This window comes from Amphibalanus amphitrite, unplaced genomic scaffold, assembly GCF_019059575.1.
Source record: "Amphibalanus amphitrite isolate SeventyFive unplaced genomic scaffold, NRLGWU_Aamphi_draft 001787F_arrow, whole genome shotgun sequence".
NCBI lineage: Eukaryota > Metazoa > Arthropoda > Thecostraca > Balanomorpha > Balanidae > Amphibalanus > Amphibalanus amphitrite.
In genome coordinates this window covers 1-26,546 of record NW_024883280.1, presented here as the reverse complement: position 1 = coordinate 26,546, position 26,546 = coordinate 1, and the positions used below count along the sequence as shown (strand labels likewise).

General features: G+C 48.9%; 1 protein-coding gene across 1 annotated transcript; it reads left to right on the top strand.

Annotated features, from left to right (window-relative positions):
• Window positions 1–813: 813 nt before the first annotated feature.
• Window positions 814–26,255, top strand: LOC122375163 (integral membrane protein GPR155-like). Its single transcript, XM_043354393.1, has 9 exons — window positions 814–927; window positions 16,085–16,257; window positions 21,662–21,781; window positions 22,220–22,389; window positions 22,666–22,973; window positions 23,306–23,509; window positions 23,679–23,771; window positions 25,635–25,793; window positions 26,115–26,255. The coding sequence occupies exons 2-9, from the start codon at window positions 16,130–16,132 to the stop codon at window positions 26,253–26,255; spliced, it is 1,323 nt and encodes a 440-aa protein (XP_043210328.1). The 5' UTR covers window positions 814–927; window positions 16,085–16,129.
• The last annotated feature ends 291 nt before the right edge of the window (window positions 26,256–26,546 follow it).

Genomic DNA, 26,546 nt, shown 5'->3' with positions numbered 1-26,546 from the left:
GGATACAGATGCGTAGAAACACATTCATGAACACGTGAAAGACGATAAGTTAACTTTTTTTTACTCAAAATCAATGCTACAAAGCAGGGATGTGGAGCCGTGAAAATGTCAGACGGCTTCGGCTCCGGAGGAAAAAATCGGCTCCAGCTCCGGCTCCGGCTCCGAGTAAAATGGTCGGGCTTCGGTTCCGGCTCCGACTCAGTACAACCCCTATACAAAGGTCAGCACGGCTCCCTTCACGCATTCCCTCGAAGGCTTGCAGCTTTGAGCAGGGAGCCAGGGTGAGTGCTGAAAATCCCTGGTCTACCGTGGGAATAAGGTCTAGAAAAAAATTACACGATCCTGTGCTGATAATATCTTAATGAATTTATTGAATTTGCATTATTTGCACACAAGAAACATCCCATAAATCAATTTAAAGGGTGAAGTACGTCTGCAGAAAGTCAGTTCGCAGAATCAATATATTGATAAACCAGCTGATTTCAGAATCAAAATAATGATTAGCCAGCTGTTTGCAGAATCAAAATATTGATTCTCGCCGGGATTAGCCGCCGTGATGAATCAATATCTTGATTATTTTCAAGACACTTTCCAAAACTAACCAAAGAGGTTAGGGCTATTGTTTCGTGCCTGGTGGGCAGCTTCAACGTTGCTCTTCATTTTGTGAAGAAACTATCTTGAAATTGTAGCCGGTTGCTGAAGAATTGACGTTTCTGTGATGGTCTGCACGTATGCCCATATATGGTCAAAGCTCCGCCCACTAGAATCAATATTTTGATGCCTCCATATTTTGATTCCCGCCGCCTAGTTTGCCCAACTGATGTGATCGGTGACTTCCTCGCATTCTGCGAGTTCGCGTTGCGACTCGGACCTTAGGTACTTATGTAATTCAAGTGGTATTCATATTTTGAAGGCTGGAAACAAAAGGTAGGTGTTACAGTGATGACTATATTCCTGTCCCTAATGCATGATGGTCATGAATGGCTTCCCTGCTTCATATTCATCATTTAAAGTATGGGTGTATCAGTTGTGTCACATCATGCCGAGAAACTGAAACTGAAGTTGAAAAAATAGAAATACAAAAAAAAAATGAATACCTACTTTCTAAGATTAAGATATAAGATAACCCAAGCTGTTAATCTTTGATCAACGTATCCACTCCTCTGCACTCTAAATGTAATGCTTCATACATTATTATTGGCATGCCAGTTCCCTTAAAATTCCCTCCACTACTGGCTGGCTACTTGGCTTTGAGTGTGCGTGCAAATGTTTGTTATGTGTATTGTGTTTGTGTGCATCATATTCTTTGGTTTATATTGTGACTCTTGCTCTTTAGTGGGTCAAGTGCCTATTGTGGCTTGATGAATAGGGACCTAAATACCAACACAAATAACAAATACAGATAAGCTGGAAATCAGAACCAGTGAACATGACACAATAAAGCCTAGTATTTGCACAATGGAATCTGGGAATCTGCACTTGAAAAATGATGAACAGCACAAAAAATATAAAAAAAAACTTCTAGATGACCTTACGAGGGGCCTGTTCCAGCGCCTCCAGAAACCTCCAGAAAGCTCCAGAAAGCTCCAGAATCCTCCAGAGAGCGTTCCAGCGCCTCCAGAAAGCTCCAGAAAGCTCTCGCCAAAGCTCCAGAAACCTCCAGTAGCCTCCAGAGAGTTGAGAGGTCCAAATTTCTCTGGAGGCTCTGGTCTACAATTATGGCGCACATGTGACAATCGCGAATGTAAACAAAGGACTTTTGACTGATTATTTTACAACTTAAATGTAAAGAAAATTACATTGCTATAATTTTGTTAATCTTTCTTAATAAAATTGAAAATAAATTTTGTGTTTCAAGAGAGAACAATCGTCATTCTTTTGGTATATGTGATGCCAATCTCCAGAAATCTCCAGATTGCGTTCCAGCGCCTCCAGTGAAACCTCTGGTAGAGCCTCCAGTCAAGAATTTCTACTGGAGGCGCTGGAACAGGCCCTGATACTGACTCCTATGCAATTTAATTTTTACCTACTTTTGGCAGCATCATAAGCTGTTTGGATAGGTGACATGTAAAACAAACAGCTTACAAGCAAATAACATGTAATGATGCCTGTTTCTGAACTCTGAAGTTATCTGATATGACTGGTTTGATAGGTATATACAAATGCAATAATGTTTCAGAACTGCAGCTCATACCTACACATGTTGTGTGTGTGTGTGTTTTTTTAGAGCAATTGTAAGTACATGAATGAAAACAACCTGTGCTAAAACTGTCCCTACAGTGCAGTGCAGCACATGCATACTAATGGGAAATGGCATACCCTCTTGGATATATGGGGACAGGGGTGATGCTTCTGTATCAGAAACTATTGAAGCAACACCTGTAACCTACATTTTGTCATGAATAAGACATGGGTGTTAACAACTCAGCCAAGTGAGACAAGTCCATGCTGGTTAGGTTGCTTGCATTATCTTGTGTGCTCAACATGGAACAGCAATTTATGGATGGATGCATGTGTTTTTGACACTCCCTCAAACACTTTTGTGACGTGTCTTGGAGACCTGCTTTTTTAAACCACTCACCAGGGCCTATTAGGGCTAAGGCAATACCTGGGGAAAATGAACACCTGCCCATCGTCCCCCCCCCCCCCCCCCCGTGGCTGCCTTCTTTGAGCTGCGGCTGGAGCCACCAGTTGGGCAAGTCAGCATCGTGCCGAGACCTGGGATATTGATCGGGCGGAGCTCGGGGGCAATATCGCATGCCTGCCGCCCAGGAGCGCACGTGCTCCCGCTGTTGGCTGACCGTGCTCTCGGCGCTCTGCCCTCGGCGCTCTGCCTCTGCCCGCGGGCGGCGGAGAGCGGTCGGTGTCAATGTGTACAATCGATCAGTTATTACTGCGCCGTGTTCATGACGGCCTCGGCACACTCGTCACAGCTACCTGCGCCTGAACAGTGTGTAGCTCCCATGTAAGCTGGTTTACGGGAATGGCGAACTGGTTTGTGCATCATCACACCGAGGCCAAATGCTTCCAGATCAGGCGCCCCGCAGTAGACCCTCTCCCGTCCCCGCCCCCTCCACGGCCCCTCCGCGCCGACGGGAGTTCCGTGCTGCTCTCGGCAGGGTTACCAAAGCTTGGGATTTGTCCCAAGATCTTGGGATATTGAACCCGACCTTGGGACCTTGGGATTCAACAGCAAACCTTGGGATTTGTCCCGAGCTTACGACTCCCGCTAATTTTAGCACATTTTTTTAATCATTGGAACAAGGAAAAGTATGAATAAAGACCAAACAAAAGAATCAGGAACACATCTAACACAACTTAATTGTTTTTTTTTTTTGTAAACCGTCCTTTTTGGCCGAACACAACCGAGCGTTCTTTCGTTTGGTTTCACTGTACCTTACCAAGCAACCAACGAAGCACGAATAAGTTATCCTTATTTGACGCGTCTTCACTTGGTTTCTCCCGTCTCAGCTCTCAAGTGAGGCAGTTAGCGAAATACCCAGTGGCTTCCGCGTCGATTAACACCCGGCCTGGCCGCCTGTTTGCGAATTGCGACGCCCGACGGATCGGAGGCGGATCCAGCTCAGAGTTTGGGGGGCAAATCATAAAATTTATCGATTCTTTCCACGCATCGTCCATAGGCGTAATGTTAAAATTATGCCGTTTGGGGGGGGGGGGCAAATGCCCATTTTGCCCCCCCCCCCCCTTGGATCCGCCACTGCGACGGATCATGCTTCAACTCGTATCGTATTGCGGCCGGCGGGCGGCGGCGACGACCTCGACCCGTCTCCAGTTCGGCTCGTCTTTCTGGAGAGTGGAGGGTGCAGGCTCAGAAAGTCAGAAGTCAGAACTCAGTGTCGTCTGTGAGGGAACGTACAAGGGAGCGACTGCGGCTGTGTCTCTGTACCTATGCCTGCGTGTGTAACTGTGCCGAATGCAAGATATGTTAACGATATTGATTTATTTAGTCAACCAAAGATTTGAAAATACGTCAAATACACTTTGTTTGCTCTATATTTGGTTTCTATAGACCTTGGGATGCACATTGGGCTTTGATCCTGTCGACCTTGGGATATGGAGCTCGATTTTGGGAAATTCGCGCGGCGATCTTGGGATTTAGAAAAATTCTCGTTGGTAACCCTGGCTCTCGGCAGAGCCCGGCCGAGCCGAGCCGCCGGAGCACGCTCTCTCTCTCCCTCGCTGCCGGCCGCCAGGCGTCCAGAGGTCAGTTGGCTGCCTTTTTGTCGCCGGCTCTGGCTGCTCGGGTTTTTGTCGACTCCAGTCATTCTGAGCCCGCTCGGTAAGTCACCATTGCTCTCGTTTGCAAACAGTTTTGCTGATAAACGCCCACTTGCTTTATCTCTGCATCATTCAAACTGCTCTCATCCGTCTCAGCTTACCGCTTGTGTGCTGGATATTACGCTGCTGAGTTCCGAAACCAGTTTTTGACAGGCGTCGATTCAGTTTAAGTCTGACTGCATGGTAAAAACCGGTGCTGCTGAGTGTTTGAACACAGACTTCCATGTACATTATGTAAGCGGTGCCGAGAACACGACTTATCCTTCGGTAAAATCCAGGCATATTGCTGGGCATGTGGCTGTTGTCAGAGAACTGGAACTGTGCTATCGCTATCCGTATTGTGTAAGGTCGAGGCGCCTAAAGCGGTAAACACAGACGGCTGGCAGCCACTGCACTGGTTGCGTCAGACTCAGCAGCTGCCAGTTGTCAGCTGTCCGTTCCGGCTCCGGAGTCCGGAGTACTGGCAGTGGTGTCATTCGGAACTTGAATCTTCGGAATTCCGATTTTGTCCAATGTCCAATTCGGAATTCGGTTGGACAATGACAGCAGGGTTTGGACAACTTTGGACAATCGCTTGCTACATGACCTCAACATTTTTATAAAGTAATCGTGTTTAACATTGATTGGCTATTACAAAGCTCAGCTTTCGATATGATTACCACTTTTGAGCTGGTAACGATACATTAAAACCAAATTAAATAATGGTGTTGAGTGTAAACTATTGCGTAGATGTCGGACATCTTTGGACAAATGGCTGGCTTGGACATTTTTGGACGGACAGTCGACGTAAGTATTGGACATTGGACGGACATTGAACATATGTTTTCTGAAATTGACATCACTAAGTACTGCTGTACTGCGGACTCTGTACTACGGTACAGCAGAACGAGTACTGCGTAGCCGGCTGCTAAGCTGGCTGCTTTTGAGCCCGACGGAATGTTAGATGTCTGCTCAGAGACATTGGATCAGCCTTCCGTGGAACATCTACGACTCTGTACTGCTGTCAGTTATTCCAACGCTGCCGAGCTCTTTTCGAGGCGGAATTCCGTCTGTATTTCGTAACTGAAGTTTTATGTACTTTCTCTTGACATTGTCTTTCAATGGCCTCATGCATTTTCGTACTACCTGACCTTGAATAGCTTACTTGCGATCCAATAAGCAGGGAATTATTCCTATTCGTCTTAGGATCGGGCCTGTCAGATCTGCTGGTAGCTTCGACTTCCATCATCCAGCCGAACACCGATTCAGTCTGTGTGCCACAAATCTTTAATTTTCGCCCTCACCAAGTCCATGAATCGTCCAGGTCACTTGTAAAATAGTCGAGAGGCAAACTCATCCTTTCAAGCGCGCTGTGGAGACTGCCGTGTTGCCTTCTCTTTCCGCTCGGTCGCCGCTTTGCATAGATCCTGGCGCTCTCATCCAGAGGTCGGATCCGCTCGGTTATATAAGATATTTGGCAGCCACATTGTTACATAAACAGACAGTGCACGAGCTGGTCCAATGTTTTGGCTTTATTCTGCTTTGCAAACTTAGCCATGCTAACTTTTCTCAAGTGGGAGATGAGGAACGTTAAATTTTTGTTAGTTATTGGAATGTTAGCGTCAACAGAAACTTGGTTTTCGGAACCGCTCGCTATCCGCAGGGCAACAGCGGACGTCCGTGATGATAGATAGGTACAGCCCTCTGCAGACTGCGTGGTAGGTATTCTTTATTCGACAAAACCGATAATAACTCAAAGGCTATGCTATCAGTCGGTCGGAACTCACTGCAAATAGATGCGCAATGCTCCACTCCTTCGATTAGGTCTATCACTAAACAAGATAAACGCCTTGTGAGGCAACAAAATGTAAAAGTTTGTTTTAGGGGCAAATATAAACTTTTGGGTTTTGTTGCCGAACTAGATGGAAAATGAATACAGTGATGATGCCAATTTAAGGTGCGGAGTCTCGCGCGTCTTGCTGTCACGATTTCCGAATGACCAATAGCATAGTATTCGCGTTATTGTCGTTTTTGTCGAAAAAAGAATACCTACCACGCAGTTTGCAGAGGGCTGTACATTATACTAAATTACTGATGCTGCAAAGTTCTTTTTGGGGATCAATTGCTTAGGTATTCCAATTCCTTATCGCCTTGTGGTAAGATAGGTACCGTGGAGGCTGTCATTTTCGGTACTGTTATGTAGTGATGTCGGACAAAATGCTCATGCTCAATCGTTTCAATCATTGGTCTTTTTTTACAGTATCACCTGAACCTCGCAACATTGTCGTTCGTATTGGCCTTTTTACAGCGTCCGACTTGAGGGGGGGGGGGGGGGTGGAGGGCTACGCCGGACATCTCTTGCCTTTAGGCCCATGATTGAGCTGGAGCTTCACATGGATTGAAATGATTTCGTATTTGTTGTAGGTGCTCTATTTTATACAGCTATGTAGTATTTGCTGAAATATGCTGTTCTTGTAATAAGTCTTGCCCACGTGGAGCCCATCAAAACCTCGCCAGTCACCACCTTCCGCCCCACAAAAACACCTCCCCCTCGGCCCCTGCCCCACCCGTCATGGGGAGCAGTTGATTGCGACGGCTGCCGCCGTCGGCCGCGGGCTGGCCGCCCGTCCGTCACTGTAGTCGTGTCAGTGTGTCCGACCCCTGTGGCACGCCCCGCGGCGGTCCCGGGCCGGCAGCGAAACATGGTGGCCCTACTCGGAGACACCTATTTCGGGGTCAGTGTAATGACGACCGGTGACGGCACGTGGTTTTTGTGGAGGTGGTGTGGTCTGTCCTATTCTCCTACCGACTGCCGTTCAAACCACGAGTGGCTATTTTTGTGTTTGGCAGGTCCAGGAGTGGCCTCCCTTTGTTGTGATGTTGACATGCCGTACTGCCGTAGGATCTTATTCTTGACTCTAGCGTTTTCACTATAAAACCACTTGTGGCTCACCGGGCAATCTGACTTGAGTTTTCTGCAATCAGCTCCCACAATTGCCTCTGGATATCTCATTATAAGGTAGAATGGTAGGAGCTGGTTACTGCCTCACGGTCGCGGCCGTTGAAGTTATTGCTCGGAACTGCAAAAAAGACTCGGCTGGAAACGAGAAAAGAGGCAAGGGTTTAGGTATTCAATCGCATTTGGATCCTTGGAAACAGGCAAGATCGGTCAACAGGATGGGATGAATAAAAGAGAATGGCTTCCAAAAATACTTTAGGTCCTCATCCAATTATTTCCAGTCACGCATTACAGTGCGCAATAATATTTACATATTTTTATCGGCTCATTGAGCTGCGTGTTTCGCCTTTTTCCGCCCCACTCTCCTCTCATTTCGTCGGTCCACACTGCGCACAATGCGTCACAAAGCGAGGGTCGGGTTACAAAGATCCTCTTCGCGTCGACCACATTGATTAACCGCACTGTGGCATTGCAGTCTCCTATTTTAATTGCTGGAGCCAGAGCGCCTATTTCTAGGGGGTTTCACGTTTTTTTATTGATTGATCACCTTTTGCTTGAAAGGAGTGAGACCAAGGAGCAGAGTCGGACTGGACCCGTCGTTAGATATATTGTATTGTAATTACGGAGCGAGCGAAGCGAGCGTAGTCTTTCCTTAGATTAACGGAAATTTCTTAGTATGAGCGGCCGGCCGGCCGGCCGGCCGGCCGTGCGGACGCTTTTGCGAGGCTTATATCTCAGCAACCACTTGACCGATTTACACGCGGTAATTTTTGTAGGGTAGCTTCATTCCTTCTACCAAGCATTGGACTATTCCCGATGCATATAGGTGACCCCTTATGCACGTGCCACGTGCAAAACGAAGAGGTGTCAGTTTTGTAATTGTTGCAATATCTCGGTAACTACTTGGCCGATTGCGCTGAAAGTTGGCATGTAGGTAGGCACCCACTAGGCACTGCATATCCATGTGCCAGAGTTGGGGTGCTGCTGCACGTGCGCACGTGCAGGGGTCGATTCCAGATCTCGAGAACGGCTGGACCGATGGCGCTCAAATTTGGTACATGGCTAGGGACCGGTTAGTAGGGTGCCGTGCAAAAGTCAGTTGGGACCCATTTTGCACGTGCGCACGTGCAGAGTGCCGCTTCCAGATCTCGAGAACGGCTGGGCCGATTGTGCTCAAATTTGGCACATCACTAGAGACCGGTTAGTAGGGTGCCGTGCACAAGTCAGCTGGAGGTACCCCCTCGAAATTTCGCACGTGCAAGGCTCATCCTCTCGCTCGCTCCGTTAGTCGCCCCAAAAGGCGTTATACTGGTTTGTATTGTTACGGAGCGAGCGAAGCGAGCGTAGTCTTTCCTTAGATTAACGAAAATTTCTGAGTATGAGCGGCCGGCCGGCCGGCCGGCCGTGCGGACGCTTTTGCGAAGCTTATATCTCAGCAACCACTTGACTGATTTACATGCGGTAAATTTTGTAGGGTAGCTTCATTCCTTCTACCAAGTATTGGACTATTCCCGGTCCATGTGGGTGACCCCTTATGCACGTGCCACGTGCAAAACGAAGAGGTGTCAGTTTTGTAATTGTTGCAATATCTCGGTAACTACTTAGCCGATTGCGCTGAAAGTTGGCATGTAGATAGGCACCCACTAGGCACTGCATATCCATGTGCCAGAGTTGGGGTGCTGCTGCACGTGCGCACGTGCAGGGGTCGTTTCCAGATCTCGAGAACGGCTGGACCGATGGCGCTCAAATTTGGTACACGGTTAGGGACCAGTTAGTAGGGTGCCGTGCACAAGTCAGTTGGGACCCATTTTGCACGTGCGCACGTGCAGGGTGCCGCTTCCAGATCTCGAGAACGGCTGGGCCGATTGTGCTCAAATTTGGCACATTGCTGGAGGCCAGTTAGTAGGGTGCCGTGTACAAGTCAGTTAGAGGTACCCCCTCGCAATTTCGCACGTGCAAGGCCCACCCTCTCGCTCGCTCCGTTAGTCGCCCCAAAAGGCGTTATACTGGTATTGTATTGTATTTGACAGTTAAAACACTCTCCACAGTAAAATGGCTATTCCGAGTGTCGCGTCACGGTTAAAAGGAAAAACAAGTTAAGATACACTCACACTCATCAATCACATCAAACAGAACACAGTTCAAATCACATATTCATCCTTAAACACGCAGATACAACTCGGAAACAGAGCGTTTAAAAGCTCCCAGAGGGAGATGTCTAATGTCATGGGGCAGACGGTTGTACAGTCGTGTACAGGTTGATGGTCCCCTACTCTTTATCCACCGGGCTCCTATGGCTCAGCATTGGCAGCAGCCTCCTGGTACCGGTAGGCTGTGCCGCATGACCCGAGAGTGACGCGGCACAGTCAACCCACGCCGTTTGACATCGGCTCGGGTCGCCGGGTGGAGCGCTTTGTAGACCAGCTGTCACGTCAGACCAGCGCGGGGGGAGGGGCTCGTCTCGGTGGTTGGCGTGGGCTGGGGAGTGGTGTGGGGCGTGTTGGTGGACCATGGGGGCTGGGCGGGTTGTGTGGTCACTTGCTGCATTGCACATTTTGCGTCGCTTAACAATTGCATTCCTGTTTTTGCTAAGCACAATGCACGGAAGACCCAGCGAATATAATTTACTTGTGCATTGTGCAAAACGTGATTTGGCACGGCCTATCGAGGCAACCATAGGTCTTGTGCCACATATATGCATGATATTTAGGCAATACGCTTATGAAAATGGTAGATTGATCGGATTGATCCTGGATGTCAATCCGTATGCTAAATGTCGACATGTAATAAATGAACGAATGAATGAATCAATCAATCAATCGACAATCGACATGTAGATATAAAACCGTATAAATGGCTCGCAACCACCAAAATTAAACCTCGGAAAAGTAGCCGGAGCCCCGATGAGGCTCGAACCGGGACTCCATGTTGAAAGTTTTGCCAATGATCCATCATCATTCCACCAAGTTAGAGCGACCGGCACCCGAAACCACAAAAACATTCATTGACTTTGCTGCCGACCTCCCGGCCCCGCCGCCCGCCCGGCCAGACTTTGCCCCGGCCGTGGCCACCATCCGGTGTAGCTCAGCGTAGGAGTGCTAGACTGTCAAACTGACCGGTAGTGAGAGGCCCGGTTCGAGACGCTTCGCGTGCTGTATGTTTATTTCTGTGTCCGAGGCTATGCGATTAGTCCACTTTTCAGAAAGATTATTGGGTGACATGACATGTCTGTTTTCTTTCTTTGCTGCAATTCATGAGGAGACCGTATGGACCCTTACCTGTCCTTCCGCACCCCACTTGGGAGATGGGTGTTTGAACCCCCCTGGGTTTTGTGAATATCTCTAAAGCGAATTTTTGGAGGGTAGATTACGATCGGTTCTATGCGACAAGTGACCACACACACCCAGCCCCAGGTCCGCTCCCTCCCTCCCCACATCACCCCGCCCCACACCACACTCCAGCCTGCCTCATCCACCGAGCCGAGCTAAATAGACAGGCCTGACATTTACCCCCCCCCCCCTCCCCCCAGCCGGTGTAACGCAGCGTCCGGTCAAATCGCTCTACCAGGCGACCCGAGCCGGTGTCATACAGTGTGGGTAGGCTGTGCCGCTTCACTCTCGGGTCATGCAGCACAGCCTACCGGTACCAGGCGGCTGCTGCCAATGCTGAGCCATAGGAACCCGGTGGATAAAGAGTAGGGGACCATCAACCTGTACACGACTGTACAACTGGGCTATGCTGTAGAGCAGGCGCCGCCTCCCTGCTTCGGTTCTCACGCGTGGGAGAGACAGATCAGTGTCCCGCCGGGTTGAGCGTGAGCGAAGGGAAGAGTTGGCCAGGATTGGGGAGGACATAGTATCCGGCTCTTCGGTGCAGCGTATTTTGTGGAGGAAGTTAAGAGAGTGGATTTCGTACAACTGACGGGCGGTAGGCCAGCCCAGTTCCTCTCGCACGTCCGATATGTGGCCAAATTTTCTTCGGCCGGACACAACGCGCAGCGCAAAATTGAGAACTTTTTGGAGGCGTTGTGTGTTTTTGTCCGACCCGTTTCCATAGACCGAGAGACAATATCGGACGTGCGAGAGGACCAACGCGCTGACCACGGTTGGCAGAAGTTCACAAGGGATGTGGTGACGCACGTGGGACAGCCCAATGAGGATACCGTTGCATTTTTGGACGAGGGCCGATACGTGAGAGTCCCAGGTGAGGTGCTTGTCGAAAACCACGCCAAGGTTCCTCACCGTAGGGCCCTCACGGTTCGTGTCCTCACGGAACCGAATTGAGATGAGATCCAGGCTGCGGCAATTTTGGCGCGAGCCAAAAACGATGAGCTCAGTTTTAGCTGTGTTAACTTTTAAGCCGTTGGTACGAATACCTTGGTATGATACCTTTTTCCAGAGCGGAAACCGAGACACTCACTCTTCCAGAGCCAGTGTCGAGGATGTGGCCGCTCAAAATATTGTAGCTCCTTATTTCTGTTTGAACCATTGATTTTCGCCGGGATCCTGGTGCCAATATATGTCCAGTGTTTATTTGTCGAGCTGTCGAGTCTTCCTGAGAGCCACCAACAAGCATTCGTTATCGGTTGTTAGGGCTACGTTTTTTTTTCAAATTCAATGGCTTTGGTCTAATTATTTTTGAAACACCAAATGAGCAATGATTGTGCTAGTGAATGCACTCTAGCATTATGGGGTTGGCATAGACGCCTTCATTTTATCCCTACCTAGACTAAACTCCACCATTCATAGGTCAATAAGCTGTGACTTTTCATGTATTGACTGTGTGAGCGTGACTTTTCGAGCCCCCTGTGTTACCGTTACCACAGCTAGCTGTTGTTGAGCTCGGCGTAAGCTTCGTCTTTGGGGCATTCCATGTCAACCGGGACAGCCAAAATCGGCCATCTCTGCGATTTTGTTCAAACTTGGTATACTTATTGGCTATTGGGTGAAACCTTTGAGGGTGAAAGGATTTTGTCATATGCCCTCGGGCTACAGAGATACAAGTCGCTAAACTTCTGCTTTTTTAGCAGAATTGGACGTGTATTGCAATCTTAAAAGATCTATAGCTTTAACATTTTTGAAGCTATTAATTTGAAACAAACTGAAACGTGTACACAAGGAGTTATGCTAGTAAAATTTGACAATTTTTACATTTTTTGGTGATTTTGAATTTATTTTATTTTGAATTAATTTCTTAAAATGTAATTTGTGAAAAATGGGTACCCTTCGATTTTGCTCAAATTTTGATATTGTCTTCCACTAGACGTAAGGCACACGTGCTGAGAAAATTAGAGTCGGCCAACGAATAACTTTGGATGATATAGCAACAAGTAGTGCAACGTCGCACGGGCGGTGGAAGGGGCCGATTTCGCTAACTCCATCTGTTTATCGCCAATAATTCACGCCATAATTATTATATTAACGTCAAACTTTCAGTATCTGTCCAGAATCGAATTGCAAATCCTCCCGTGCAAGGAATAGGTAAATCGGTCCACAACTTTTCTAGTAATAGCGGTGTAAAGTCAAACATTCCTGCCGGAGCGGCTCAGCGGCCGGCGCCGGCCGTTGCCGCCTGAATGGTAGACTGTGTCGGCGCGGGACGGTTCCATCTTTGCACCGCGCTTCTTACCGCTGATTGATAGATTCGTGTCAAATTTTGTGTGTAGGCTTAAAAATGTACAGTCAATCTAATGTTCAAATAAATATGAAAATCAACTGGTAAAATTAAATTTTTAGGGTGCAAACACAATCTGTGACTATGACGTTTCCCGCGTCGGCCGATCCCCGCCTCTGCCGGCGACATCTTACTCTTAGCAAGCCACTAACTGCCAAATTTATGGTAAGATTAACTAGAGATTCTCATAACACTACAAATGTCGTATAAAGGAAGAAATAGGAAAATCGGCCAGTATCTCTTAGAGCTATGGGCGTATAAACGCAAAATAGTCACTATAGCAAATTTGATCACGTTTAACCTCATTTGATCTTGAATATATTTATCTAGGGCCATGAACTTGGCACACGATAAAGTTCCTCACCGCCCCACCTACAATTCAAATTCCGTTTTTTTTTATACCTTTTTTGGCTAAGCCGGGCTTTTCTCCCCTAGCGCTGGGAGTCAGGCTTATATTCTTTTTGCAACCAAAGAGAGGCGCTGCCCGGAGAATGCCCAATTTCATCATTAAAAAACTGGCTTACGATGACCAGCTATCTTCGTGGCTTAGTAGTAAGTGTGCCAAGTGTACCCACCTCGAAATCTAAAGGTCGCTGGCTCGCAGCGGGTCAGCCTGAAGTGTTTCACACGCATTTGTTAAACACTTTGTTAAGCATCTGGCCAGCCGGCAGCTGTCGTGAGGGCTAATGTTCGTATCTAGGTAGCATTTGGCCAGTCGGTAACTGCCGTGAGGGCTGTATATATTTACGCGTGTTAGATTAGGTCAGGTCACGTCAGGTCAGGTTAGGTTTGTTTGCTTTGGTTTGGGGTAGAAAGAAGCATCTCCGGTAGCGCCTCTCCTTGGTTGCTAAAACGAAACACGCGAGTGCCAGACATTACGAAGTCCAAAAGACAGTTACGTAGACGTCGGCCCATTCTGGATTTTTTTATATGATGTAGCTAATGTATAGGAGAATAAAATATGTAAAAATCAGCAAAATCGAAGGGTACCCATTTTTCAGAAAATCAAAATTTATTTTTTGAATTTTAATTAGGTTCACTAATTAGTTAATTACGCAAATATTGTTATCCTCAATTTAAAGCCTGACCTATTCCCTCCATTTCACACTTTGTCTTGTGGTGATATGCCTAAAACTTCAATGGTTATGACGCTTTAAAGATGATAATGTGCCTTGCCTAAGTCAATGTTTGATGACGTGTGTCTCGGAAACGTGACGTCATATCTTGACAAAAATATGTCTCCTTTCTTTTCACATATAGATGAGTAGTTTCACAAAGTTTCGCAAAAATCGGAGAAGGTGAGGTTCAAAATGATCATTTTTTGTCCCACTTGACGTGGAATGCCCCCTTTGCGAGTTACAGTAGCCGCTCTTTCCTAACGCTGGACCGGTGGCCGTTTGATTTGTTGGTCATTTACCAGTGTTCCGTCCTTTCTAATCGGTCTCAAACGGACTACAGTCGATTTTCGGCGGCGCCCACGCGTATGTTTGTCAAGGTTTGCGTGTCAACTGTTGGCGATCATAGTCCGGATTGTGTTCCTTTGTTATGAAACTGGTGACCTGTTTTGACGAACGTTTCACTTCATAACAGGTCTATGACGATGTGATATTTACACAGTCATCGCTGCATATGGCTGAATGCTCCTCAGTTTCTAAATGCGTTTATTAATTATGTCATATTAACTTTATTTAGTTGTGTGCTCCCTTCTTCATCTCCATTCCCTACGTCTTACCTATTGGCTATCTGCGTGGGTAGCATTGATCATTATAAGTGAATAATTGCCTCGACTGTCTCAGTATATGTTGGTTCGTTTGTTGATTGGTTTGTTGGGCTAAATCTATCCCATCACTGGGGGTGTCCATTTTCCGACATCGATCTATCAACACGTCTCAGGAAAGGGTGGACACTGGACATATCATTAAGCAGCAGACCTGGCCGTGCGCATGACGATCGAAGCGCAAATAAGCGGCGGTGTCGCTTGTTTGAACTTCAGGGAGTGCGTAATGAAATGTCGGCGGATCAATTACAAACTGCAACCTAATGTCATGTCCCATTCCAACGGCTCATTTTCTGACAGACTGGTATTGGAATCTACACTGTCGCTGGTTCAGCGGGACGTTTAATCTTCTTTAAGATTTCGCTAACGGTTTTTGGATTCATTAACGTTACCCGATCGGTACCGTCTCGTTTTTCCGCTCTAGCAATCGATGTCGAACCAATCAGTGTTGACGGTGGACCTCTGTCTCGTAGCGCGGTGTCCGCAGGTTACTGTCGGTCGGCCGTGACCTGGCAGTTCGGGCCGTCTCACTCTGGGGACTACTGCATGGCGCTGGCCGTCTGCACAGGAACTGCTCAACACAGGGGACCGCAGAGGGGCGCTGGGTGGATGCATTGCACAGTCATTTTACAGGGGTTGTTGGGCACAGTGAACCGCTGACGGGGCTGGGTGGATGCACAGGAGCTGTTCGCGACAGGGAACCAGAGCTGCGCTGGCACAGGTGTTAGCGGGTCATAAATTCGCGGTGTGGCGTCCCCGCAGTCCCCCCGCGTGGCTGGTCTGTGTCGCTGTCTGTGGTGCAGTAGGCTCGGCGCCCCCGCACTGTGACCACACGCTGCGGCACGTCCCGCCGGTAATCGGCCGTCTGACCCGACCCTTTGAGACTCTGCTGTCTGACCCGACCCTGTGAGACTCTGCCGTCTGATCCGTCCGCTCTGCCGACTGACCCGCTTTTCCTGGACGCAGCTCCGGACTGTCTCCGGACCAGTTTGACCCGCCCTCTCTTCACCGGCTCCGAGCTAAGCCCCGTCAGCTCCCTACCAGCTCCGTCCCACTCCTCCGCACTAATTTGACACTGTTCTGACCGTCTATCTTCGTCCCTAGCTCCAGACTGATATCAGACTACTGACCGTCACTTTAGTCTGCCTGTCCTGGTGCTACTCCGAACTGCTGTTCCCTCCCGCAGTTCCGCACTGGTGTGAGACTAGTCTGACAGCCTCTCTCCGTCCCGTGGCTTCAGACTACCCTGATACTATTCTGACCTTCCGCTCGCCCCCGCAACTCCGGACCCTGGTGGTGCTCGAGTCTGCTCAGACCGCCCCTCAGAGCCCCGCACTGAGGGATCTTAGTCTGCCTATCGTGGGTAAAGTCTGACCGTCTCTCTCCCCCTCCCACAGCTCCGTACTCTGGTGGTACTCAGCCCGTCCGATGACGGAGGCGTGATGGCGCTGCCCGTGGGTAACAGCAGCAGCGGGGGCGGCGGAGACCCGTCGCCCGACCCCAGCGGAGGCGGCGTCATGGAGGAACTCTTCCCGGCCGTCATCCAGTGCTTCAGCGTCACACTCTGCGGGTCAGTACAGCCGACAGCGTCACACTGTGCGGGTCAGTGTGCTGGATAATGATGAACGATCAGGGTGTCGGCAGAGGTAGGCACTTTGTAAATGAATTTTTGGTGTACGTTTATCAGTCGATATCAATGGTTGATTATGATTACGATCAACTTCGTCTGTTATTGTTGCTTATGCAAATGTTGATGAGCGCAGGTCCCCGTGTCCGTTAAATTTTTGAGGCAGGCTTGTAAAATGTTGTATACCGAGTGACCCAGAAAAAAAAACTTCCCAACCTTAGATATGTAGTTCTCAAAAAGTAGTTAAGATATAATATTGAAACTTTGAATAGCCTGCGCTACATATCTTCAGTAAGTAGTGCGATTTTTTATGCTATTCGGTGATTTACTCTTTAAACCATTTGCTTTTAAATCATGCCAAGTATGTAAAAGTTCCACTTTCATTCCGGCAACATGGCCTGCAGCCATTACCTTCCACTGGCTTATACTCTCATCGACGGTGCAGGGTGACACGTTTTCTCACGCAACCACGATAGCTCTCTGCATGGGTGTCGATTTCTGCCGAGTTTTGGGTGCCGGAACTCTCCCCACTCCACGCCTGCTTGACTTTTGTAGCTGTAACAGACGGCGCGGGCTACGGTCAACGCTAGGGTCGCGGTGGATTTGTGGTGCTTGGGCACCCGCAACTCAGCAGATATTGACATCCATGGCTCTAAGCAAGCGGCACCAATGTCGGATGAAGTCCCCACTGTTTTAGCCGCCTTCAGCTGACTCAAATGCTCTCCGGGCTGAATTCCTATGAAAAGGTAGCCTTTCCATCAGCTTCCTGTCGGCTACCGGCAATGCTGCCTTTCAACAGCTATGCCACGGAATATGTATTCGTAGAGTCAGGGGTGTAGGATCGCAAAATAGGTTGGGGGGGCTGAACCCCGGACGCCGCGCCGGTGGGGTGGCGACAAAAGGTGCTGAGCGGGGGGGGGGGGGCGGGGAAACCAGCAGTGGAAAAGGTGTTGACCGGGGGGAGGGAGCGTGGACCATGGTGGTGAAAAGCGGGTCTATGACTTGAGTGATATGACCTATTCTCTCCCCCTGGATCCAAGTTCAGGCTTATAAAATAAGGCGTAGGTATTTATATTCCGGCTCAACGTTTTGCAACCACATTTATGCTTTTCAAATGCAAAGTGATGCCATTAAAACGGTACATGTATGCTCTTCTTTAGGGCTGATGAGAGATTCAATTTCTTGATTGATTCAGTGTTTAGATTCCTATCCCCTAGTTTGGCAAACTGTTTTAGGGTTTCCTTGGAGGTACCCCTGCAATTTCCTAAACTAAAATCTAGGTACTCATTTTTCACCAATCACCCACTTCATTTCAGAAGGGTCAAGTTTTTGTGTAAAGATTGTAGACTGTTTAATGGCTCCCTTTTGGCTGTTTCAGAGACCTCCTCGACTACTTCTAGGGCCACGATAGCGGTATCGACAAAGTAGGCGGATCGTGATCGGTAAAACAGGACAGTCACAGAACAATTTCTGTTGTAGTATTTCGCAAAACCCCCGCATTCTGCATATCATTGGAAGCATAGTTTTGTTTTTAAAGTTGTAAGTCGTGTAGCCACACGAATACTCCCAAAATGCACAAAACAATTGCAGGCACGTACCTAGGATTTGGCCCAGGGGGGGGGGGGCGGAGGATCCGGGGGGGGGGCTTCCTCTCTACAGGGCGCCTCCTCTCTACAGAGGGCAAGGGAGGATCTAGGCGAACGCTTTTGTGGGGGGGGGGGGGGGGGGTACACGTCGGCCGACATGACTGATCTGATGGATGAATTCTGACGACCGGGGGAGGGGAGCGAGTATGTCGAGATCAAAAGGCATTTCGTCTTCGTCGTTTCTATAAGATGAAGCTTTATCGTTCTAAGTCACTCGGCTCATTGGTTTTAGTTAAATCCACCTATGCAAGTGCGTCGCCACGGATTTCTTACTTGGGGGGGGGGGGGGTGGCGTATCGACCGACTTAAAAACATAGAAGTTGATATTGTTACCGCACTTTTAGCGTAATGCATTAGTAGCATACAGTAGCGATCTCTCTTATTGACCTGTTAACGAACCGACGGCGCGAAGCGCTGCGAAAATTTGCAAAACAAACGTTTTTTTAAGAATGATGTTCCACTTTTCACAGGCAAATATTCGCCTGGAGTGGTAGGCTGTGCCGCATCACACGGGCTGAGTTCACGAATTATAACTTTGTCCTAATGCTCACAATCGTCAGGCGCTTAATTGCGTGATAAACGGCACAACTAGCGCTCCAGTCAACTGATAGCTTCTGAGGAGTGGAACATCATTCTGTAGTCGACTATACACTTAGGGAATTTTGATTCAATTTGACACGGTTGGTGTTATTACAGTCACGACCTTTCTTATTGATTGGTGTATGAATCGGAGGCGCGGAGCGCCGAGAAAATTTGCAAAAGCATTTGTCAAAACACTGCTCCAAATCACAAATTTTACAACTCTTTTAGTATGGTAGTACAAGCCGGAGTTCCTTCACACTCCATAGTACACATATGAATTCCGATTCAATTTGACACGGTTGGTTGGTGTAATTACAGTCACGATCTCGTATTGACCTGTAGGTACACAAATTTGCAAAAGAAAAACACACACAGAGGGGCCTCCTCTCTAGAGAGGACCACCTCTCTACTGTGGGCCTCCTCTTTTCACAGGGCCTATCAACTACAGAAGGCCTCCTCTCTACAGAGGACTTCCTTTCTACTGAGGGTCTATCTCTTTCAGAGGGCACCCTTTCTTCAGAGGACCTCCTCTCTACAGAGGACCTCATCTCTGCAAAGGGCCTCCGGCCTCCTCTCTACTGAGGGAGTCCTCTCTACATACCTCTCTACATCCTCTCTTCAGAGGGCCTCCTCTCTACAGCGGGCCTCCTCTCTTCAGAGGGCCTTCTGCTTTCAGGCGGTCTCCTTTCTACAGAGGGCCTCCTCTCTAACTACACAGGGCCTTCTTTCTACAGATGGCCTCTTCTCTACAGGGGGCCTCCTTTCTACAGAGGGCCTCCTCTCTAAAGGGGCCTCCTCTCTACAGAGGGGCCTCCTCTCCTCTTACAGAGGGCCTCCTCTCTACTGAGGAGTCAGAGGGGCCCTAGCGGTCAGACACAGACACTAGCAGTTATTCACAGGAGGCCCCAGGAAGTAAGAAGGACCCTAGCTGTCAGGCTGGTCAGAGGCCCTGAATATCCTGACGTGATTTTTGGGATTCCCTTGAATTTCTTTCGCCTCCGACGTGATTTTGGCCCCGTGGCCTTCGGCCCACGGGGGCCTCCTGCAAACCCCGAGGGGGGGGGGGGGCACCCCGTCCATCTTGGGTACGTCCCTGAACAATTGTCCTCATCGTTCGTCCTACCGTCCGAGTTCCACCTACATGGCCTTGCACCCACCCCTAAACAAACGAAACGAAGCTGTTGAGTGTCGCGCCTTTGTTTTGTTGTGTTTTCTGCTTTCTGCGCCGCTTTAGCGTGCGTTCGGTATCCGGAAAATATCGTTTGGATATTCTCGGCCGGAAAATTATTGGTGGGTGCCTATCTTCAACATGTCTCATTATCGCGATACCGAACGTAATCCCCGATAATTATCGCTGATGCCGGATAATTTTCCCTGATTATCCGGATGCCGAAGGCACGCACTAACATCCAAAGGTTTTGTGCTGTATCGTCAGCTGATTATGCCTGCGATGGCGTCAAATTCCGTAAAAAGGATTTGGCCTTTTTCTGAAGGCGAGACATAAGAGATATCTTAGAAAAAAAGATGAAAAAACATTTAAAAGTTACTGAATGTGCAAATTTCTTTCACCAAATCCTTTTAAGATAATGCCAGTTTATTTTTATTCATTATGACGTTATCATTTTAAAGATTTGACATAATCATAAACGATCAGCTGACGATATTTCACCGGCCTTGATTTCACCTCTATTTTACTATTTATAGTCTTGTTACAAAAACGGTGTGACAACGTTCGGGAGGTGAAATAACCCGGTTGATTTTTATGTGTACCCTCCTGGTTTTGTTTTGCTAGTATGTTCTTTCTAATGACTCGAAAGTCATTTTATAAATTAAATTTACTCCCTTTATTGTAATGCACATTTTCAAAGCCCCCAGTTAGTTTTAAGGCCAAAATTGGGTAGTTAGTCGTAAAGCAGAGAGGCGCTTTACCGAGACTCCAGAGATGCTTTCTAATCGGACCAAGGCCCAAGCCAAACCAAACCTAACCAAACCTGACCTAAACTCACCTACAACCTACAACCAAAAACATGCAACCAGGAACCTACAACCTAAAATCTACCACCTTAAACCTAAAACCTACACCCTACAGCCTAACCTACAGCGCATCTCCTTGGTCGCAAAAAGAAGTGTGACGCCTGCTTTACTACTACCCAAAATTGTAACTTTGCCAAGTTGAGCTTTCTTTAATTTGTAAATATTTTATAATGTTGGGGGGGCTGCCTGGCAAGTTGGGGGGGCTGACCAGCAGGTTGGGGGGGCTGAAGCCCCCCCAACTGTATAGGATCCTACGCCCCTGCGTAGAGTATATATTCCGTGGCTATGCTGTGGTCTAATGGCACAGATGACAGAATGAGGAACCAGTGTGCTCTAATTTTTCCCTTATCCGGTCGATTGCCTGTTTGATCTACTCAAAGTGAGCAAGCTCAGTAGCAAGCCGTGCGCCGTACCCAAGGCCGTACATTAGGGCCGTATCTCTCTTTTTGCTTGAGACGGTGGTGAAACGAAGACATCTGTGAGCACGATCAAGGCCGTATATACGATCTTGACTCAGTATTTTAATATCTGGCATACGAGTAAGACAAAAAATCAAAGAATTGCCGCACGTGCTGCTTTCATTCACGTGTTTGAGTTCCTGGGACTTTTTGTAACCTAGGACCGAGAGGGCCTTGGGACCGAGGGCGTCTAAACCAAACCTCTTCATGGTTCAAGACCGGCGAAAAGCAAAAGCTTGTCACTTTATTCCAGATAGCAGTGCTGGCGCGGTGTATACTGTACAGTTTTATAATTTGGCATACCAAGGCGCAAAGAGGTGGCGCATGCGTTGCGAAAATTTCGCCTTGTTATTTGCGTTAATATCCGAGATAATGATATTTAAGGTTGTGAACGTTTTTTTGGGGGCCACCCGGTAATTAAAGCTTGTTCGGTCATTCTGTTAGCTGATGATATAAATATTACATAATATAAATATTATCAGCTATATAATAAAAATATAATGAATAATTTAAATAAAAAGGTCCAAGTGAGTTGTATCTGCTAATAAAAAACTATGTCCCTATCAGATAGGTAATCTGTTCCGTCAGTTGCGCACGGCACTAATCTGTATGGTGCGCCGATTTCAGGTACCTGGCCGGCCGGTTCAAGGTCATCTCCAGCCATGAGGGGCGTGGCATTGAGCTGTTTGTCGGCAAGTTCGCGCTGCCGACTCTCATCTTCCTCTCGATGGCCACGCTGGACTTCACGTAAGGAGCTGGTCCCGCCTGTGGGTGGGGTCTGTGTGGGGCGGGCTGTGTAGCCACACTGGACTTTACGTAAGCGACTGGCCCTGGCTGTGTGAGGGGTACTGTGGGCAGGGGTCTGCAGTTCGTGGGTTATGGTGAGAACTGAGCAGGAAGGACACTGCCGGATCGCCGACTATTAGCTCATCGGGTGATTTGATGGGACAAACGAGTAAAGCCAACAATCCATGTGCTTACGCCGGTTTCAAAGAGTGTCACTCGTATGCATGTTTGTGAAACGCTGCTATTATGTTTCTGAATTATCGATACACTGCTAGTCACACCTTGTTTAGATCTACCGGACGTTGAAGTGCCGCAGCTTGCCGAACGTTGTGAGCTGGTGTATCGGCCTCCCCGGCTCTCCGCCACCCGACCCCTCATCACCCTCCTGGCCTCCCGCAGCGTGGTCAACTGGAACTTTTTGTTGGCGATCCTGCTGTCCAAGTCTGCCGTGTTCGCGGTGGTGCTGATCGGCTGCCTGGTGGTGACGCGGCCGTCCGACTACTCCACCGGCGCCCTCTACGCCATCTTCTGCACCCAGAGTAACGACTTCGCGCTCGGATATCCCATCAGTGAGTGGAGTGCAGCCGCCCGCGGCTTTATACCTCCTCAGTGGCATAATTACTCGAACATGCATGCAATGTGTTTGTTATGCGAATATTACTCCGTTTTTGTTACACATCACGAAAACGATAGCTTTTGCGTAAATCCTTTATCATTTCACATACCAGCGAATAGCCACGCACGTTGTGGTTAATGCCGCCAATGTACAAAGATGTACTTACACTTTAGAGATAAGTTTCTTGCACACCCACCCCAGTGTCTGACACTGTCCGCTCCCCTGGCAGTCTCTGCGATCTACAAGGACTCCCACCCGGAGTTTGTCAGCTACCTGTACCTGGTGGCTCCGGTGTCGCTGTGCCTGCTGAACCCGGTCGGCTTCGTGCTGATGGAGCTCTGGAAGCGGCGCCACCTCTCCCTGGCGCTGGAGAGCGGTGACGGCCCAGCTCGCCGGCGAGTCTCCGTCTGCCGGCTGGTGCTGCTCTCGCTGAAGGGCGCCTTCACCAACCCCATCGTGGTGATGACCGGACTGGGCGTCGTGGGGAACGTGGTGTTCCAGCACGTCATACCCAAGGTGCTCTACAACATCCTCAATGTGAGTGGCAGCACAGACAGCCGGAGACTGATCGGCTTTGGCACATTATGTCGTGGATGTTGGAGTTGTTTTTTTCCACAATTGGATAATTAACTGTGAAGTAGACAAGTAGTTCATTTTAGCTCATTTCTATTTTCGTCTTTTCATGTTTAAAACCTTTCACGACTGACTCTTCCTCTGCCGAGCCGTCTCTCAGACGTGTCTATCCCATTACTGACCTCTTCCCCTCTGCCGAGACGTTTCTCTCCCACTACTCTATTCTCCCGTCCCCAGACGTTCGCGCAGTCTTACTCTGCCACTACACTGAGTACTGACTATCCTCTGGTCCCCAGACGTTCTCGGAGTCGTACTCGGCCACGGCGCTGTTCATGCTCGGCCTGCACATGGTGACCGAGTCCAAGTCGTCGGCGCGCTCCGGCCGCTACGTCGTGCCCTTCATCTTGATCGGCGTCAAGTCGGTGGTGATGCCGCTCGTCACCCGCGAGTCCATGAGCCTGCTGCAGGGATCCAGCACCGCCAACACAAACATCACCATCGTGAGTTGAGCTCTGAAAATTCGAGGGTTGAGCATTATTGTTACATAGAAATGTGTGATTGCCTTTTGCCAACCAAAGCGTTTGGTTGCTCTCAACACTCTGTCGTTTGAGTTCATATCACCTCTGTGTTTTCGCTGTGGTCTCTGACGCGGCTGTGTCCGTTCCTCAGGATCTGACCAACTACGCGTTTCTGTACGGAATCCTGCCGACGGCGCCCAGCGTCCTGGTGTACGCCACGCACTACGAGACCGCCGTGGAGGTGGTAAGTACGGTGTGGGGTGCTGAGTGCAGTATCAGATGGTAGGTAAACACCCAGCGTCCTGGTGTACGCCACACACTACGAGACGGCCGTGGAGGTGGTGAGTACGGTGTGGGGTGCTGAGTGCAGTATCAGATGGTAGGTAAAACACCCAGCGTCCTGGTGTACGTCACACACTACGAGACGGCCGTGGAGGTGGTGAGTACGGTGTGGGGTGGGTTCGTTGAGCGGGCGGCGGGCGTTGTGACTATACATACAGGGTGTCCCATAAGTTCGTTCTCACCTAAATTTTACGTTTTTAGGCTCTCTTGCTTAAAGGCACGCTGAAATTGGTTCGTTACTGAGCTTCCGTGGTTGCCATGGCTAGTAGAAATATGCTCCACAGTAACTAATTTCTGTAGACAAAATAGTTTTTGCTAGAGAGCCCGTTTCCTACACAGACGGCTAACGCCGCAACATAGAGGTCTCCAACACGGGTACGTCTCGGTATTTAGTCAGCACGTGACCATTCGCGACGAATTGAGGGTGATTGAGGCCTACCAGTCTGTAGACAATGTCCATCGCTAACTGGACGCACAGTCAGCAAGTGACACCGATGATTTGTCGGGAGTCAATCATTGCAAGTTTATCCTCTTTTTTGTCAGCTCTCAGGAGTGAGCCATGTGGCCAAAACTGTGTAGCGCCAAAGTGGCCATCAAAAAGGTCAAAGGGTTAGAAAGTTGGTAAGAGGACTTTTCAGGATGGATTACCAGCTGTCTAAAATTGTTCTTACGGGGTACATAACTCAAGGTGACTTAAGCTTTGCTTACCGGAGGGCTCAAAACAGTCAAAAACGTCTTAATATGGCCAAACATGAGTTTCGTTATGCCTGAGGCTAAAAAACTAAAGGGCTGAGGACATCAACCAGGTCATCTGGACTAACTAGTCCACGTTCGAGATGAAACACCCGTCCAAACCCGAAAACAACCCCATAAGGGCGAAGGAGGAGGCCTCCGTTTCGTCCCGTTATGTTCCTATGCGAAAGGCCAAGATCACGGTATTGTGGGGTTATAGGCGTCCAGACGCTGACCAGGTTGCGATTGGTGTCCCAGAAACAGCTTTGGGAAGCATAATGCTTTTCTAAGAAAATCTAGGAGGAGTTTCAGCCCTCAAGCTGAACTCGAACCGCGAGTATGAACACATTTATAGAGGAGAAAATGGCATCCGAGAGGTCGTAGGCCCATCTTCAGGCAAGACAGTGCATCAGTGCACAGGCCAAGCAAAGCTTAAAAGTGGTGGAAGGAGACTGTGACAGGCGTTTGTGGCAAGACCACATGCCAGGCACCTCATCGGATCAAAATTTCATAAAAAATTGTTGGTTATGCTGAAATTTAGGCTCGTCGAAGCGTAGCGCTGTTCCAGCCTCGAGGAGCTCACGGCGCATGTCAAGTCAGTCTGGGTTAACTTTAAGCCTGCTATGCAGCCAAACATGCCGGTTGGCATGCCGCAGCATGTGCTCATGTGTTTGCCTATTAAATGGGGAGCACATTGAGGGGTCATAAATATATCAAAACGCAAAGTACTCTGTTTCACATGCAAATAAAATGTGAGAACGAACTTATGGGACACCCTGTAGTGTCTGGTCTTGAACCGGTGAGGTGAATGGTGCATCAAGTAATGTAGCAAAAAGTGACTAGAGAGACGGAATCGGGCGTGAGGATTTGACAGCCCAGTGCTTATTGTGATGTGCTGTCAGACTGTTAGCTCATTTTGTACCTCTCATCTATTTCTTCTCAGGTGGCCAGCTCTCTGGTGATTGGCACGTTCCTTATAGCACCACTCATGACGGCGGACCTCTGACTATGACCTCTGTCCGTCTGTCCCCAGGTGGCCAGCTCTCTGGTGATTGGCACCTTCCTCTCTGCGCCGCTCATGTTTGTCTCGGCCTGGATGGTCAGTCTGTACTCGACTGTAGAGCCGTCCCAATACATCCAGTACATCGACCAGTACATCTTCGACATCAGCACCATCGGACTCGTCTGCTGCGTGAGTTATACCCTGGATCCTGGTTCTAACAGCGGTTGGTCAAAATCATGAACGGCTCCTATCTCCTTTTTGCGGCGAGTTTGATATACCTTTGCTGAGTGCTTATCGTGCAGTTGTTGTATCATAAGTTTTATTCGCCTTCACAGTTTTGTTTATCTGTGACTCCTGTACTGTCTACCGCGCCCCAATTAGCGAACAGCTACAATACCGTGAACGCGTGCCCCTGATATGCTTTAAGATCTGGGTACTGGGAGTTTTCATGCTGAGCGGACGCCGGTCAGCACTCGCACCACATTGAACCCCGTCTCTGATATGTTTCAGGTCTGGGTACTGGGAGTGTTTGTGCTGAGCGGCAAATTCAGACGGGTGCCGCACTTCATCACCACCTGCCTGATCGTCTCTCAGGTGAGGAACTCGGGATGCGCCGTGTCGGATGGGGTCGCAGAACCCAACACCCCGTGATCCTTAACAGAATCGTGTCTCAGGTGAGGAGCGCGGGTCCCGACGCCCGTCTCGGACCGGGTCAGGTCGTGTCACAAGCGGGTCACGCACAGTATCCGTATAACGGTTTCAAATCGTGTTGCTAGCCCCCCACGGCCCAGACCCCGTCGCAGGTCGTGACACACCCCCCGTATCGGGTCGCGTCACAGGTGGAGCCCAGCCGTTACTCTCCCTTCCCTCACCATCAGTGTCCATGGACAGGTGTGTGGGTGATGTGTGTAGATGTAGCCTGGTGCTAACGGTCCGCGATAC